Genomic DNA, 17,634 nt, shown 5'->3' on the forward strand with positions numbered 1-17,634 from the left:
TTATCATAGATCTTCACCCTCTTTTTAGGTTTTTAGTTTTTATATTAGATATTAGATATTAAAATTATATATTATGTTTTAAACTAGATATTTTTACCTATATTCATGAATTATTATAATAGGTATTCACTATGCATGAATATAGGTGATTAGAGAGGGGGGCAAAAGCAATGATGTTGACAAGTTCCATGGTAGTGTAGCGTGTATATGAGTCAGAAGATTAGTATGATCATTTGAGATTTATTTTATTTGATTTTACAGTAAGTGATTTCATAATATATGCTTTATCAATATAAATTTTAAAGAGCTATATTAGATGCCTTATTAATATGAATCTCTCAGAATAATAAATGGTCATTTTAATATGTCTTTTTAATATATATTTTTAAGTAATGTTTTAGATGATATTTTTTAAGAAATCCAAAAGAGAAATGAATAAAAGGTGATTTAATAAATGTTTTTTATTATGGGGATTGAATAGTTAAATAATGTGATCTAATCCTGTTGCTACAAACGGTCAATAGTCTCTTCATGCATGTTTACTAACGCTGCTGTGGTGCTTTTTAACCTTTTAACGCCGTTATGCCGTTCTATTCCGTCATATTTACACTGGGCTTTAAAGCCGTTATGACGGAATAGAACGTCATATCAAACGGCTGTCCTGAAGCCTTCTGCGCTTCAAGGACTTGATCGCGGTCTGGAGGGCGTTCCTAGGGTTGTAGGGACGCCCCCCAGATGCGATCCAATAATTGAAATCTCGCGATCGTATGCACGATCGCGTAGTTTCAATTTGTCTACATCGGAACAGGTGTTCCGATGTAGACACTTTTACACTGTCACGAAAGGGTTAATTATTCTTGTAAATTATCAAATCTTGTGAAAGCATGTTTTTAACAATGTGATCAATTAATTTTTAAAGTGCATTATTTTATTTTATTTGAATTTAGTGTGTTTTATGAGTAAAAATGAATTTATCAAATACACATTAGACCCTGTTATGTTATTAAATGGAGCAAGTACTTAGCAATCAATTCAAATCAATATTTTCCTCAATATGAAATCAATTAGATATGTAGCAGACCACGGAAAGAATGAAGGAGTGTTCTAAGGCATCAGTACTTAAGACGTAAGGTGGTTAGAGTGGGCAGCCTCTGATGAAGTAGGGGGAATCCCTACGAAACGCGTAAGGCCACGCCCACCGCATTACGTCATCACGCTATCCGACACAGAAACCGCAAGGAGCCGGCTTTTAAACTTGCGGTCTGACTGATTGAAGGATCGAGCGTGGTGGTATGTCACCATTGTGACATGCTAAAAGAACTAAACTGGCTGCCGCTGGAATCCAGACACACCCTCCATCTTTCCAGCCTTGTGTTTAAGAGCTTTTCTGGGAAGCTCCCATCCTACCTGAGCAGAACGCTCTCTCCGGCTATTCCCACCTCCTATAACCTCCGATCCAGTACCAGCACATTATTTAGTTTGCCTCAATAAAAAAAGAAAGCAGCTCGATCCTCCTTTTCCTACAGGCAGCGCACCACAATTATGGAACGACCTCCCGCACACTTTCAAACCTTCCCCAAGCCTAATATCCTTTAAGAAATCCCTCTCTACATATCTCAAAACAGAATGCACCTGTCATGGTTGATTATATATTTCCTCCCTGTTCTATGTTAAATTTCTGCATATATTGTGTATTATTATTATTATTGTTTTTGTATTTTATTGTACCCTATTGTATTAATGCAATATTTTGTGGACCCAGGACATACTTGAAAATGAAAGAAATCTCAATGTATCCTTCCTGGTAAAATATTTTATAAATAAATAATACATACACAGGTACACACACATAAACACCAATGGGTGAAACACTAACAGCTGTAGTCAGAGACAGAGACACTAGTGAAGCATAACATCACACTCATATGATATCAGTGCAGGCAGTGGTAGGTCAATGTTTTTATTGAAAAAAGAAAACATTTTTTTAAAGCTGGGCCGTCATCCCCTGTAGTTCTGCCCCTGAGAAGAGTACATAATACCTAACCGTATAACAGTACTAAAGGAATTATGTGTTGGGCAATAAAAAAAATGGTGGGGGAGAGAGCCAAAGAGAGGGAGGGAGCCAAAGAGAGGGAGGGGAGGGAGAGAGCCAAAGAGAGGGGAGGGAGGGAGGGAGAGAGCCAAAGAGAGGGGAGGGAGGGAAGAAGAGAGCCAAAGAGAGGGGAGGGAGAGAGCCAAAGAGAGGGGAGGGAGGGAGCCAAAGAGAGAAGAGGGAGGGGGAGAGCCAAAGAGAGGGGAGGGAGGGAGAGCCAAAGAGAGGGGAGGGAGGGGGAGAGCCAAAGAGAGGGGAGGGAGGGGGAGAGCCAAAGAGAGGGGAGGGAGGGAGCCAAAGAGAGGGGACAGAGGGAGCCAAAGAGAGGGGAGGGAGCCAAAGAGAGGGGAGGGAGCCAAAGAGAGGGGAGGGAGAGAGCCAAAGAGAGGGGAGGGAGAGAGCCAAAGAGAGGGGAGGGAGAGAGCCAAAGAGAGGGGAGGGAGGGAGAGAGCCAAAGAGAGGGGAGGGAGGGAAAGAGCCAAAGAGAGGGGAGGGAGGGAAAGAGAGGGGAGGGAGGGAGAGAGCCAAAGAGAGGGGAGGGAGGGAGAGAGCCAAAGAGAGGGAGGGGAGGGAGAAAGACAAAGAGAGGGGAGGGAGGGAGACAGACAAAGAGAGGGAAGGGAGAACCAAAGAGAGGGAAGGGAGGGGGGGAGAGCCAAAGAGAGGGAAAGGAGGGGGGGTGCCAAAGAGAGGGAAGGGAGGGGGGGGAGAGCCAAAGAGAGGGAGGGGGGGGGAGCCAAAGAGAGGGAAGGGAGGGGGGGAGAGCCAAAGAGAGGGAAGGGGGGGGGGGCAAAGAGAGGGAAGGGAGGGGAGAGAGCCAAAGAGAGTTAAGGGAGGGGGAGCCAAAAAGAGGGTGGGGGGGGGAGAGCGGCGGGAGAAAGCAAAAGATAGGTGGGAGAGAGAGCAAAAGAGAGGGGGGAAGAGAGCAAAAGAAAGGGGGTTAGAGAGCAAAAGAGAGGGGCGAAGAGAGAGAGCAAAAGAGAGGGGGGAAGAGAGAGAGCAAAAGAGAGGGGGAGAGAGAGAGAGCAAAAGAGAAGGGGGAGAGAGCCAAAGAAAGGGGAGGGAGGGGGAGAGCCAAAGAGAACGAGAGAGGGAGGGGGAGAGCCAAAGAGAGGGGAGGGAGGGGGAGAGCCAAAGAGAGGGGAGGGAGGGAGCCAAAGAGAGGGGAGGGAGCCAAAGAGAGGGGAGGGAGAGAGCCAAAGAGAGGGGAGGGAGGGAGCCAAAGAGAGGGGAGGGAGCCAAAGAGAGGGGAGGGAGAGAGCCAAAGAGAGGGGAGAGAGGGAAAGAGAGGGGAGAGAGGGAAAGAGAGGGGAGGGAGGGAGAGAGAGGGGAGGGAGGGAGAGAGCCAAAGAGAGGGGAGGGAGGGAGAGAGCCAAAGAGAGGGGAGGGAGAGAGCCAAAGATAGGGGAGAGAGGGAGAGAGCCAAAGAGAGGGGAGGGAGGGAGAGAGCCAAAGAGAGGGAGGGGAGGGAGAGAGCCAAAGAGAGGGAGGGGAGGGAGAGAGCCAAAGAGAGGGCGGGGAGGGAGAGAGCCAAAGAGAGGGCGGGGAGGGAGAGAGCCAAAGAGAGGGCGGGGAGGGAGAAAGACAAAGAGAGGGGAGGGAGGGAGAAAGCAAAGAGAGGTGAGGGAGGGAGAAAGACAAAGAGAGGGGAGGGAGGGAGAAAGACAAAGAGAAGGGAGGGAGGGAGAAAGACAAAGAGAGGGGAGGGAGGGAGAAAGACAAAGAGAGGGGAGGGAGACAAAGAGAGGGAAGGGAGGGGGGGAGAGACAAAGAGAGGGAAGGGAGGGGGAGCCAAAGAGAGAGAGGGAAGGAAGGGAGAGAGGGAAGGAAGGGAGGGAGAGCCAAAGAGAGGGAAGGGAAGGGAGAGAGCCAAAGAGAGGTAAGGGAGGGGGAGCCAAAAAGAGGGTGGGGGGGGGAGAGCGGCGGGAGAAAGCAAAAGATAGGTGGGAGAGAGAGCAAAAGAGAGGGGGGAAGGGAGCAAAAGAAAGGGGGTTAGAGAGAGAGCAAAAGAGAGGGGCGAAGAGAGAGAGCAAAAGAGAGGGGGGAAGAGAGAGAGCAAAAGAGAGGGGGAGAGCAAAAGAGAAGGGGGAGAGAGCAAAAGAGAGGGGAGGGAGCAAAAGAGAGGTAAGGGAGGGGGGAGCCAAAAAGAGGGTGGGGGGGGAGAGCGGTGGGAGAAAGCAAAAGATAGGTGGCAGAGAGAGCAAAAGAGAGGGGGGAAGAGAGCAAAAGAAAGGGGGTTAGAGAGAGAGCAAAAGAAAGGGGCGAAGAGAGAGAGAGCAAAAGAGAGGGGGGGAAGAGAGAGAGCAAAAGAGAGGGGGAGAGAGAGAGAGCAAAAGAGAAGGGGGAGAGAGCAAAAGAGAGGGGAGGGAGCAAAAGAGAGGGGGGAGAGAGCAAAAGAGAGGGGGAGAGAGAGAGCAAAAGAGAGGGGGGAAAGAGAGAGCAAAAGAGAGGGGTGAGAAAAAGAGCAGCAAGGAGTGGGGCCGCTGTACTGCAAAAAATGGCCCGTGTACACGGGCTTTTCTAGTATAGCTTAATATAATTAGTTTTTTTAATATACATAAAGAACTAAGTAGGCTTTCATGAGTTGATAAGGTTTCAGTTCTGTTTACATATTTAATCTCACGCTGAGTACAGCGCTACTTCCTATTCACACTTCACAGCCAGCAGCTAATCGTTACTTTTCTCTTTTCTCCAACTCTGCTAACTCCACCTCTAGTGGTTACGCGTTTTCGTGGACGCGCTTCTCGCCCCGCCCCCTCCCGCCGGGCGAGCGAGAGGGTCAGTTAGTGGAAGTCTCTGTGATTGTCTCGGTCTAGCAAACGGGTTGCGAGGGCTTTTTATCGTCATCCTCCTGTCGGTCAGTGTGGGTGGAGGCGGCGGGGAGTGGGCTTCCCATGCGGCGGAAGGAGAAACGGCTCCTGCAGGTGGTGGGGCTGGTGCTGGCCGCCCTGCTTTTCATGCCCAACGTGGGTCTGTGGTCATTATACAGGGAGAGGCAGCTGGAAAGCAATAGTGGGGCACCGGAGGAGGGACAGGTAAGCTGAGCCTCACGTCTTTATGCAAGACCTCACTCACCTGAGCATGAGTGAATGTCTCTGTGTGTTGGAATGCAGCCTGTGCTGCTGTCAGTAACTGGCGATGCTGAGTGTGAGTGCTTGTGATGTAAATGGTTATTTAGACTGATAGTACTTGTAGTGTAAATGCTAATTTAAAGAGTAATTGTGGTCTAAATGGCAGTCTTGAGGATGAGTAGTTGTGTGTCCTCAAAGACAATCTAGAGCATGAATAGTTGTGTTCTAAATAGCAATCCAGATCTTGAGTAGTTGTAGTTTAAATGGCAATCCAGGGCACAAGTAGTTGTGGTCTCAAAGACAATCTTATCTAGAGCTTGAGTAGTTGTGATATTAATAGTTGTGGTTTTTGGAATGAATGGCAGTCTATAGCATTAGTGGTTGTGGAATAAATGGCATTCTAGAGTGTGAGTGGATGGCAGTAAAGAGGGTGAGTGGTTGTGCAATGGTTGGCAATGGAGAGGGTGAGTTTGTGGAATGGTTGGCAGTGGAGAGGGTGAATGGTTGTGGAATGGTTGGCAATGTAGAGGGTGAGTAGTTGTGGAATGGTTGGCAATGTAGAGGGTGAGCAGTTGTGGAATGGTTTGGCAATAGATAGGGTGAGCGGTTGTGGAATGGTTTGGTAATGGAGAGGATGAGTGGTTGTGGAATGGTTGGCAATAGATAGGGTGAGCAGTTGTGGAATGGTTTGGTAATGGAGAGGGTGAGTGGTTGTGGAATGGTTGGCAATGGAGAGGGTGAGCGGTTGAGGAATGGTTGGCAATGGAGAGGGTGAGCGGTTGTGGAATGGGTTGGCAATGGAGAGGGTGAGCGGTTGTGGAATGGGTTGGCAATGGAGAGGGTGAGCGGTTGTGGAATGGTTTGGCAATGGAGAGGGTGAGCGGTTGTGGAATGGTTTGGCAATGGAGAAGGTGAGCGGTTGTGGAATGGTTTGGCAATGGAGAGGGTGAGCGGTTGTGGAATGGTTTGGCAATGGAGAGGGTGAGCGGTTGTGGAATGGTTTGGCAATGGAGAGGGTGAGCGGTTGTGGAATGGTTTGGCAATGGAGAGGGTGAGCGGTTGTGGAATGGTTTGGCAATGGAGAGGCCGGTGAGTAGTTGCTGTTAGTGACTGCTGATATGCACTTGTGGCATAGCTGATGCACTGAGTGTGTTTGTGGAATTGTTGGGATGCTGAGTTGGACTTTGGTAATATTGCCCCATGTAAATGTGTCTTTGTTCTTTTGGTCAGATTTATGTTATAAAAATGTATCAGTGAGAGTATGGGCTTGTTGTGATTGTGACTGTGGTGTATTTCCTGTGTGCTTGTGCCTCTTGAAATTGTCATGGTGTGTGGATCATTGTATGTACAACTATAGTTATGCTTTTAGAATATGAATGTTGTCTTATTAAAGTAAATGCTCTTTATATAATTTGTATGAGTAAGTTTGTTTCCTTGTGCTGTTAGTCGATGTTAGTACTTCCTGGTGGTGTGTTGGCAGTCATAGTGTTTATGATAAGATTGCTGACGTGCTGTAGTTTGTGTGGGTATTGAATGTGTTTTGAGGTGTGTTAATGCTGAGCTGTCACTCTTGGGATTTGTATTTTAAAAGGACATTAAACACTAAATACATGCTAGATAGAATGATACATTCAAAGAAAAGATTAGCCCATGACTAACATATAGATGTATTTTTTAAAGTTTCATTAGTTGATTAAAAAGTGGCAAAATAAGTGTAAAGTTTTAGTGTCTATAAAACACTGGGAGCTGCCATGTTGTAACTTGTGTTACCTTCTCTACTGTGGCCAATTAGAGACAGTTATAAAAAGGGTCACTAGAGTGTGCAGCCAATGGTTGTGCTGGATTTAACAGTGTTCTGCACTTCCATTTCTAACAGGAGCTGAAAAGCTTACAATTTCAGAATGGAATTACAGGCAAAGAGGACAAAATAAATAAAGTATATTGCAGAGCTGTTTTATATATACAATTTATCATTTTATATTACCATCTCAAAGTGTTTAATGTCCCTTTAATGATAACGTAATTATTTTTCATGGCTGATTCATTCTGGTATTGTAGTGATAGTCACTGTCCATTAAAACAGGTCTCTCAGCTTTTGTTGCTGGATAAACAGGTCATCAGAATGTAGCTATGAGCTGTCATTAACTGGTGGTTCTCTAATGTGATGTCAGTGACAATTAGACTGCAGAGATTTCCAGTAAGTGTGGATTTGCTGTTATTTAAGTTGCTTATTGTGTTTCTTTCCATACTGGGGTTCATAGTCAACTAGAATGTTATGAAGTAGTGGTTAAAATGATAGGGAATTGATTGTTAAAGATCTACATTCTAAACTCTGTGTCACATTGAATGAAGTGTGTAGTGTTAAACTCTACTGAGAATATTTGCTGTGAATGAGGGGGATGTTAAGACATGAGCATGTATCTAGATAGTTGTGTTATGTAAACATGCAGCAATTACGTCTGTATAAACATGTGTGTTATTTAGTATTGGTTTATTTTGGAGGTTTGCTGTTAATTTTGGTGTTGTAATCATGCTTTTGTGTATTTTGCTTCTGGGTATTTAAATTTGGGAAGTAGGCAATGTTCTCCATGTGTTGTAGAAATGCAGCATCCATTTGTGGGTATTATTGATTTTTAAATGCTCTTTTTTTTAAATTATAAATAGCAATATATAAATGAGTTATTGACTAGGGACTGGCCATCCTAAATAAATTATTTGTCCAGTAAGCGTTAATATTTGGTGTTGATTTTGATGTATATTGTTTTAAATTTAGCATGTGACTTTGGGTTTATTGCAGAGTTTCTTAAAGTCTGAAGTTCAGAGATCATTATCTAATGAGAATGAGCATAAGATTTGTACTTGGTTAAAGGGACAGTCGAGTCCAAAAAAAACTTTCATGATTCAAATAGGGCATGTAAGTTTAAACAACTTTCCAATTTGCTTTTATCACCAATTTTGCTTTGTTCTCTTGGTATTCTTAGTTGAAAGCTAAACCTAGGAAGGCTCATATAATTTCTAAGCCCTTGAAGGCCGCCTCTAATCACATGCTTTTGTATTTGCTTTTCACAACAGGGGAAAGCTAGTTCAGGTAAACTATATAGATAACATTGTGAGCACGCCCGTGGGTTGTGGCAGACACTGCTGCACTAATTGGCTAAAATGAAAGTCAATAGATAGTAAATAAAATGTCATGTGATCAGGGGGCTGTCAGAAGATGCTTAGATACAAGGTAATCAGAGCTAAAAAGTATATTAATATAACTGTTTTGGTTATGCAAAACTGGGGAATGGGTAATAAAGGGATTATCTATCTTTTAAAACAACAAAAATTCTTGTGTTGACTGTCCCTTTAACTCATAGCCAAAGGTGCCGATTTGTCATTTTGCGGACTGACAGGGTTTACATGTAGTAATAACGGCTAAGTTTTATCCCGGTGCTCCTCATTTTTTATTCAATGGACTTTACATGTAGTGACCTGTCCACTCGAGATCCCAAATTGTGGGGCTCATTCAATCCCCATATTTACCAGTTGTTGCAAGAGTTGAGCTTCTGAGTCATCCCTGTTGGTTCTGTCGCCAATTTAGGGCTTGTTTCTATTGAGGTGGTAAAGTGTGGAAACTGGTGCTAAAAACCGTTTATCTTAAAGGGACAATCAAGTCCAAAAAAACTTTCATGATTCAAATAGGGCATGCAATTTTAAACAACTTTCCAATTGAATTTTATCACCAGTTTTGCTTTGTTCTCTTGGTATTCTTAGTTGAAAAATTGCTTAAAATTGCATGCTCTATCTGAATCATGAAAGAAAAAAATTGGGCTTTGTGTCTCTTTAATGTACAATTACTGAAACTGTCACTATAGCAGGTTACACTGCAATAACTGTCAAAAGATGGTGTTTGCAAGGGAATGAGAATAGAACATGCACATAGGTTAAAAAACATAAAATGAACATGGAAAACCAGTTTCTGCCCTAAAATTCTTTCATGAGAAATCATTTTTTATAATCTGAATATTACCTTTTAAAGTGATAGTAAATTTGTGCATTGTAGAACTAATAATTGAAATAAACAGATTTTAGGATAAGATTTATTGACAAACTCTTGCTTTTTATGCGCCAAACGTAAATAATGCATTAATCTGACATCCTTTTCTTCTTTCTCTGTCCGCCCTTCTTTAGACTTTCTTCTTTATCTTTTTATGTTGTTTTTGTGTCACAGCCAATCAGATTTTCTTTTTAAGAGCTGTACTGCACGCAGTCTTACTGGCTGCCGCACAAAAATTACATAAAAAGAAATGTAATATTAATATACTTTTACCTCTGTAATAACCTTGTATTTGTGCCTCTGCAGACTGCCCCCTTATCTCAGTTGTTTTGACAGACTTTAGAAAATGCAACAAGAGAGGTGCCGCATGTGTCTGAGAGAGAGAGGAGAGTGCAGCCAGCCTCGGAAGTGTATTCTGGAGGACATCACCAATGGACAATTTAGATTGAACTGTTTATTTGTTCACAGATGTACAGTTAACATTTATGTGGTATCTTTACTTATAATTCATTGTGCACCCCCTAATACAAGTGTGATATTGCACTTTTCTGCGCTTTTGACAGACTTGCATTTTAGACAATCAGTGTTCACTCATAAATAACTCCACTGAAGTGAGCACAATGTTATCTATATGGCACACATGAACTAGCGCTGTCTACCCGTGAGAAACTGTCAAAAGGCACTTCGATAAGAGGCGGCCTTCAAGTCCTTAGAAATGATTATATGAGCCTTCCTAGGTTTAGCTTTCATCACAGAATATCAAGAGAACAAACCAAATGTGATGATAAAAGTAAATTGGAAAGTTGTTTAAAATTGCATGCCCTATCAGAATCATAAAAGTTTAATTTTGACTATACTGACCCTTTAAGAAGGAATGAACTACAATTAATTTTGGCTGTAGCTGCCTTGGTTTGCGCTCTTGATCAGTGATGGGCAGCAAATACCTCTCAAAGTGCTGCAAACTACTTCTTGCCCTTATATTGGTTGGGCAGTTAAATGGCCTTTTTGTTTGCGTGGAAGAGGGGTGTATAAGGCCGAAAACTAGTAGCTATATGAAGCCAATAGCTCTGCAAGTACATTCTCCCCTAAAATCCATCTAATATAAACTGTACATGCTAATCTTAAAGGGACATGAAACACATTTTTATTTTCTTTTATGATCCAGATAGAACAAGTGATTTTAAACAACTTTCCAATTTACTCCTATTATCTAATTTGTTTTGTTCAAAAATATACCTATGTTCACTCAGGAGCTGCTGATTGGTAGTTGCACATATATGCCTCTTGTAATTGGCTGACCAATGTGTTCATATAGCTCCCACTAAAGCATTGCTACTTTCTCAACAAAGAATACAAAGAGAATGAAGCTAATTATATAATAGAATTAAATTGGAAAGTTGTTTAAAATTGTATGTTCTATTTGAATTTTGAAGGAACATTTTTGAGTTTCATGTCCCTTTAACCCCTTCACGACCGAGGACGTGTCAGGAACGTTTTACAAAAAATACCCGTTGTGACCAAGGATGTTCCTGGCATGTCCTCTGGGGTTTCAAGCGATGGAAGCGACCCTGATCGCTTCCAACCGCCTTTATGGTATTGCAGTGATGCCTTGATATTGAGGCATCCAGCAATACCATTTATTTTACACACCGATGCAGAGAGAGGCACTCTGTGTGGCCCTCTCTGCACCAGTAGCGATAGTGCCGATCGTTGATGGGTGGAAGCCTTAGCAGGGATGCAGGTGGACGGCCCATAGGGTGGTCGCGCACGCGCAGCAACTACTGCCACCAATGTGATTGAAAGGGAAGGAGGGAGAGGGAAAAATTTATGATAAAAGGATCTGGGAGGGGGAGAGGGAGGGGAGTATCGAGGGGGTAGCTACACTACAGAAACATTTATTTTTTTTATTAAAAAAAATGTAAATTTTTTTTTTGGTGGGGCCAACTGGGTACTGGCAGACTGCTGCCAGTACCCAAGATGGCGGCAAATAGGTAGCGGGGGGAGGGTTAGAGAGCTATTTGGGGGGAATCAGGGAGGTTGGGGGCTAAGAGGGGGGTCCATCACAGCTGAATAGATAATTAAAACAAAAAGCCTTTTATTTTAGTACTGGCAGACTTTGTGCCAGTACTTAAGATGACGGGGACAATTGTGGGGTGGGAGAGGGAAGATAGCTGTTTGGGATGTGTCAGGTTGGAGGCTGATCTCTACACTAAATCTAGAATTAACCATACAAGTTGTCTACAAGCTACCTAATTAACCCCTTCACTGCTGGGCATAATACAAGTGTGGTGCGCAGCGGCATTTCACGGCCCTCTAATTACCAAAAAACAATGCCAATGCCATATGTGTCTGCTATTTCTGAACAAAGGGGATCCCAGAGAAGCATTAACAACCATTTGTGCTATCATTGCTCAAGCTGTTTGTAAATAATTTCAGTGAGAAACCTAAAGTTTGTGAAAAAGTGAACGATTTTTTTATTTGATCGCATTTGGTGGTGAAATGGTGGCATGAAATATACCAAAATGGGCCTAGATCAATACTTGGGGTTGTCTACTACACTACAGCTAAAATTAACCCTACAACTACCTAATTAACCCCTTCACTGCTGGGCATAACACACATGTGGTGAGCAGCAGCATTTAGCGGCCTTCTAATTGCCAAAAAGCAACGCCAAAGCCATATATGTCTGCTATTTCTGAACAAAGGGGGTGCCAGAGAAGCATTTGCAACCATTTGTGCCGTCATTGCACAAGCTGTTTGTAAATCATTTTTAGTTAGAAACCTAAAGTTTGTGAGAAAGTGAACGTTTTATTTGATCGCATTTGGCGGTGAAATGGTGGCATGAAATATACCAAAATGGGCCTGGATCAATACTTGGGGTTGTCTACTAAAAAAAAAAAAAAAAATATACATGTCAAGGGATATTCATGGATTCCTGACAGATATCAATGTTCCAATGTAGCTATCGCTAATTTAAAAAAAAAAAAAAAATGGTTTGGAAATAGCAAAGTGCTACTTGTATTTATTGCACTATAACTTACAAATAAAAGCATGTAAACATTGGGTATTTCTAAACTAAGGACACAATTTAGAAACTGTTTAGCATGGGTGTTTTTTGGTGGTTGTAGATGTGTAATAGAAAAAAAATTGTCATCATGTTTTATAATTTTTTTTTTTATAGTAGATTATAAGATATGATGAGAATAATGGTATCTTTAGAAAGTCCATTTAATGGCGAGAAAAACAATATATAATATGTGTGGTTACAGTAAATGAGAAACTTACAGCTAAACACAAACACTGCACAAATGCAAAAATAGCCCTGGTCCCAGACCATCAACAAATGGAAAAGTGGTCTGGTCACAAAGGGGTTAATCTGTTGAGCTGCTTTTGTATGAAACTGACAGTCTCACTATACCAGACTGATGTATATACTCAGTGTTGCTGTGCATCATTCGTTTAGTGTCATTGTGTTAATCCTGGACTACATCCTTTGCTGAATGTTGCTTCTGCTTCATGTGCTCTTGATGTGACCACCTTTTAAAGGGGCAGTCTACACCAAAATTTGTATTGTTTTAAAAGATACATAATCCCTTTATTATCCACTAGTTGATAAGCCTGCCCAGAGGACAGTCTGTGTTAAAAATGTAAACCCCAAGCTATAAAATGTAAAAATACAGAAAAAATAAGGGCATTTAGCTGTTTTGCAAATTGCCCAATAAAGCCTAATCTAAACCCCTCCCCCCAAATAAAAATCTAACACTAAAGCCCCAAATAGGTACTCACGGTTTCAGAAGTCCGGCAGAGAAGGTCTTCTTCCAGATTGGTCCATCATCTTCATCCACAGCAAAGGCGACGCGGAGCGGAGGTCCGGAGCGGTCTTCCCAGATGTGGCGATCCTTGGCGGTGGTCATCTGTGGCTGCGTCGGCAGTCCTCTGCGGCGGTCCTCGGCAGCATGGAGGTTCCTCTTCATCTGATGTCCGTTGTATACTGAATATTGAATGCAATTTTTCAGAACAGCCAATAGGATTAGAGCTACTGAAATCCTATTGGCTATTCAAATCAGCCAATAAGATTTCAGCAGCTCTCATCCTATTGGCTGATTTTGAAAATTTCAGCCAATAGGAATGCAAGGTACCCCAATAAATATGGGGTACCTTGAATTCAATCTTTAGTGTGTGGCAAACAATCGCATTAAGAGGAACCTCTACGCCTTCACCGAGGAGCGCTGCGGCCAAGGATTGCCATATCTGGGAAGACCGCTCCGGACCTCTGCTCCGCGCTGCCTTCACTGTGGATGAAAATGATGGACCTGTCTGGAAGAAGACCTTCTCCGTCGGACTTCTGAAACCGTGAGTACCTACAGTATTTGGGGCTTTAGTGTTAGTTTTTTTTTTGGGGGGGGGTTGTTTTTTTAGATTAGTTTATTGGGCAATTTGCAAAACAGCTAAATGCCCTTTTAAGGGCAGTGAAAAAGAGCTTAATGCCCTTTTAAGGGCAATGTCCATACAAATGCCCCTTTAGGGGCAATGGATAGTTTAGGTTTATTAGTGATAGTTTTTTTTTTTATTTCGGGGGGTTTGGTGAGTGGGTGGTTTAACTGTTAGGGGAGACTTTATTTTTAATGTAAAAAAGCTGATTTTTTTAGGGCAATGCCCTACAAAAAGCCCTTTTAAGGACTATTTGTAGTTTATTCTTAGATTAGGGGTGTTTTTATTTTTGAGGGGCTTTTTATTTTTATAGGGATTAGGTTTAATTTTTTTATTTCGGATAGTGTTTTTTTTTTTTACAAAAAATACTTATTGTGGGCGGCAACTGCCGATGGCGACGGGCGCGTTACAAATGCGATTATACTATAAATGCCCCAGTTTTGCATAGCCAACACAGTTATATTAATATACTTTTTACCTCTTCTGACAGCCCCCTGATCACATGACTTTTTATTTATTATCCATCTATTGACTTGCATTTAGTACTGTTGTGCCCTAAGGCAGAACATACAGTGATCTGAGATGTCATCGCAGAAAATGCATCATGTCTGCAGAAAGAACAGGACACATGCAGGAACAGTTAGCGCTTGAACTTTGTAGCGTTGCTCCACATTAGACAGTTCTCTTTAAACAGAGCTGTGCTCTAGCTACACTGTTTTTTCTTTAAAGGGACACTAAACCCAAATGTTTTCTTTCATGATTCAGATAGAGCATGCAATTTTAAGCAACTTTCTAATTTGCTCCTATTATCAATTTTTCTTTGTTATCTTGCTATTTTAAGTTGAAAATGCAGGAATGTAATGTAAGCAGTCGGCCCATTTTTGGTTCAGAACCTGGGTAGAGCTTGCTGATTGGTTTGCTACATTTAGCCACTAATCAGAAAGCACTACCATGGTGCTGAACCAAAAATGGGCTCATTCCTGCTTTTTCAAATAAAGATAGCATGATAATGAAGAAAAATTGATATTAGGAGTAAATTAGAAAGTTGCTTAAAATTGCATGCTCTATCTGATTCAGTAAAGAAAAAAAAAATTGGGTTAGTATCCCTTTAACAAAATGCATCCAGAGCAAAGTCCTGTTTGAAGTGAGCAGTCAAATATGCAGTAGCGCTGCAAAGCAGCAGGACATTGCTTGTTTACTGTCTCTCAGAGATTTTTTTTCAAACCCGCCCCCTAGCCTTTCCCAGTCTGTAAAGCTGTTTATTCTGAATGTAAGACGTTAGTATGAGCATTGCATCTTTTTTTATTACTATATTTCTATGTTAGACCAATAGAAAAGGAAACGGACTTATTCAAGAGATATTTTAAAATGTATGTTTTTGTATGCAGCTAATTTGCAATGCAATTATATTATAAAACATAAAAAAATTTATTTTTATGTTAACCAACACATTGCAATTGAACTGGTGCCTTAGTGTAACTCTCTAATTTAAAATTGAATTTTATTTAAAAATGGCCTGCAGAAAAAGTTTCATAAAAAAAATCTCATCGCAGAAAGTGAAGAAAAGTTCTGCCTCTGGGTGTTGTGCTGACTTAAATAACTCCACGGCTGTTAACACAATGTTATCTATAAGGCCCACATGAACTAGCAGTCTCCTGTTGTGAAAAGCAAATAAAAAAACACGTGATAAGAGGCTGTCTGTAATGGCTTAGAAACAGACGGACATTCAGAGGTTTACATTTTATAAAGTATATTATAACAATGTTGGTTGTGCAAAGCTGGTGAATGGGTAGTAAAGGTGTTATCTATCTTTTTAAACAATAGCAATTTTAGTGTTGACTGTCCCTTTAAGCACAAAGCCCAAAGCTGTTGCACCTTGGGAGAATTCCCATATCGCCATCATTACCAGCAAATGTTCATTCTGTATCTGACATCACTGTGGAGATTGATCTATGCTGCCCTCTCAGATCACAGCAAGCTTAGTCTATGGCACTACAAGGTTTTGCTGCTTAAAAGAACATGAAGCTCATTTTTTCCTTCATGATTCAGCTGGAGCATACCATTTAAAACAAAGTTCTAATTTATTTCTTTTATCAAATTTTTCATTCTCTTTGTATCCTTTGTTGGCAAGTCAACCTAGGTAGGCTCGGAAGCTGCTGATTGGAGGCTGCACATACATGCCTCTTGTCATTGGCTTTAAGCTAGCTCCCAATAGTGCATTACTGCTCCTTCATCAAAGGATATCAAGAGAATAAGGCAAATTAGACAAAAGAAGTAAATTATAAAGTTGTTTAAAATTGTGTGATTTATCTGAATCATGAGAGAAAAATTATTTGTTTCATGTTCCTTTTAAAGGGACATTCAACACTTAGTGTAACAGGTTTTAATATTGTAAATTAAGAAACGGAGGTCCGCCTACACTATACCCCTCCTCCCTTGCCGCCTTGCTTCTGTCCTAATCAGCGGCGCTAACTACTCTAATACCCGGTCAATATGGATGCCGAACTCCCCCCACTATTACGTAGCTGCCTTCTTCTTAAACTGATAAGCAAATCAGAATCCAGTCCTCGGACTGAAATTGCACGCGCATGGTTATATTAATATACTTTTTATCTCTGCAATTTCCTTGTGTCTAAGTCTCTGCAGACTGCTTCTTATCTCAGTTCTTTTGAGAGACTTGCATTTTAGCCAATCAGTGCAGACTCCTAGGTAACTCCACAGGAGTGAGCACAATGTTATCTATATGACACGCATCATCTAGTGCTGTCTAGCTGGGAAACTGTCAAAATGCACTGAGATTAGAGACTGCCTTTAAGGGCTTAGAAATCAGCTTGAGCCTACCTAGGCTTAGCTTTCAACAAAGAATACCAAGAGAACAAACCAAATTTGATGATAAAAGTAAATTTTAAATTTTTTTTTAAATTGCATGCCATATCCGAATCATGACAGTTTAATTTTGACTAGACTGTCCCTTTTTAAATGTTATAATTCTGCTACACTGCCTATATCTATTGCTAATACATAGTATAGTCTGTTCTCCACTTTCAATACTCTTCTCCGCCCACCCCCACCTCCTAATACAACTTCTCTGTCAGCTCAAGACTTTGCCAGCCACTTCAATAACAAAATCGACTCCATCAGAAACGAAATCAGCTCTCAACATACTACTAGTCTCCCACCCCCTCAAACGCTCGCAATCGACCACAACCCACGTAGCCATAAACTTAGCTCTTTCTCCCCTGTTACTGAGGAAGAAGTTTCTGCACTTATACTGCACTCTCACCTCACTACCTGTCCCCTTGACCCTATCCCCTCACAGCTACTCCCCTCCCTCTCTTCTACCCTTACCCCTATACTCGCACACATTTTCAACCTCTCCCTCAGCACCGGTATATTTCCTTCATCTCTGAAACATGCACTGGTCACACCTATCCTCAAAAAACCTTCCCTTGATCCAACCTCCCCATCCAACTACCGCCATATTTCTCTCCTCCCTCTTGCCTCAAAGCTTCTCGAAAAGCTAGCTTATGCACGCCTATCCCATTTTCTTACATTCAACTCCCTCCTTGACCCACTGCAATCTGGATTTCATCCCCATCACTCCACAGAGACAGCAATCGTTGAGGTTACCAACGACCTACTTACAGCAAAATCAAAAGGCCACTTCTCTCTGCTTATCCTCCTTGATCTGTCCGCAGCCTTTGACACTGTTGACCACCCTCTTTTGCTCCAAACCCTCCAATCCTTCGGCATTTGTGACACAGCCCTCTCGTGGTTCTCTTACTACCTGTCAACCCGTGCCTTTAGTGTAGCCGTCTCTGGGGCCTCCTCTGCCCCGTCACCACTTTCTGTCTGGGTATTGCAAGGCTCTGTTCTCTGTCCCCTTCTCTTCTCAATCTACACGTCATTAGGTTCCCTAATTAAGTCCCACGGTTTCCAATATCATTTGTATGCCGACGACACCCAAATCTACTTCTCTGCACCAGACCTATCTCCTTCCT

The 17,634-nt window shown here is 42.1% G+C and overlaps 1 protein-coding gene across 1 annotated transcript in view; it reads left to right on the plus strand.

Moving 5' to 3' along the window:
• Nucleotides 1-4,837: 4,837 nt before the first annotated feature.
• Nucleotides 4,838-17,634, plus strand: part of GALNT10 (polypeptide N-acetylgalactosaminyltransferase 10) — a 402,787-nt gene continuing 389,990 nt past the window's right edge. The window contains exon 1 of the mRNA XM_053718701.1: nucleotides 4,838-5,127. Coding sequence (XP_053574676.1) covers nucleotides 4,987-5,127 — 141 coding nt within the window. The 5' untranslated portion in view covers nucleotides 4,838-4,986. The remainder of the gene's footprint in view (nucleotides 5,128-17,634) is intronic.

This window comes from Bombina bombina, chromosome 6 (genome assembly GCF_027579735.1).
Source record: "Bombina bombina isolate aBomBom1 chromosome 6, aBomBom1.pri, whole genome shotgun sequence".
Lineage (NCBI taxonomy): Eukaryota > Metazoa > Chordata > Amphibia > Anura > Bombinatoridae > Bombina > Bombina bombina.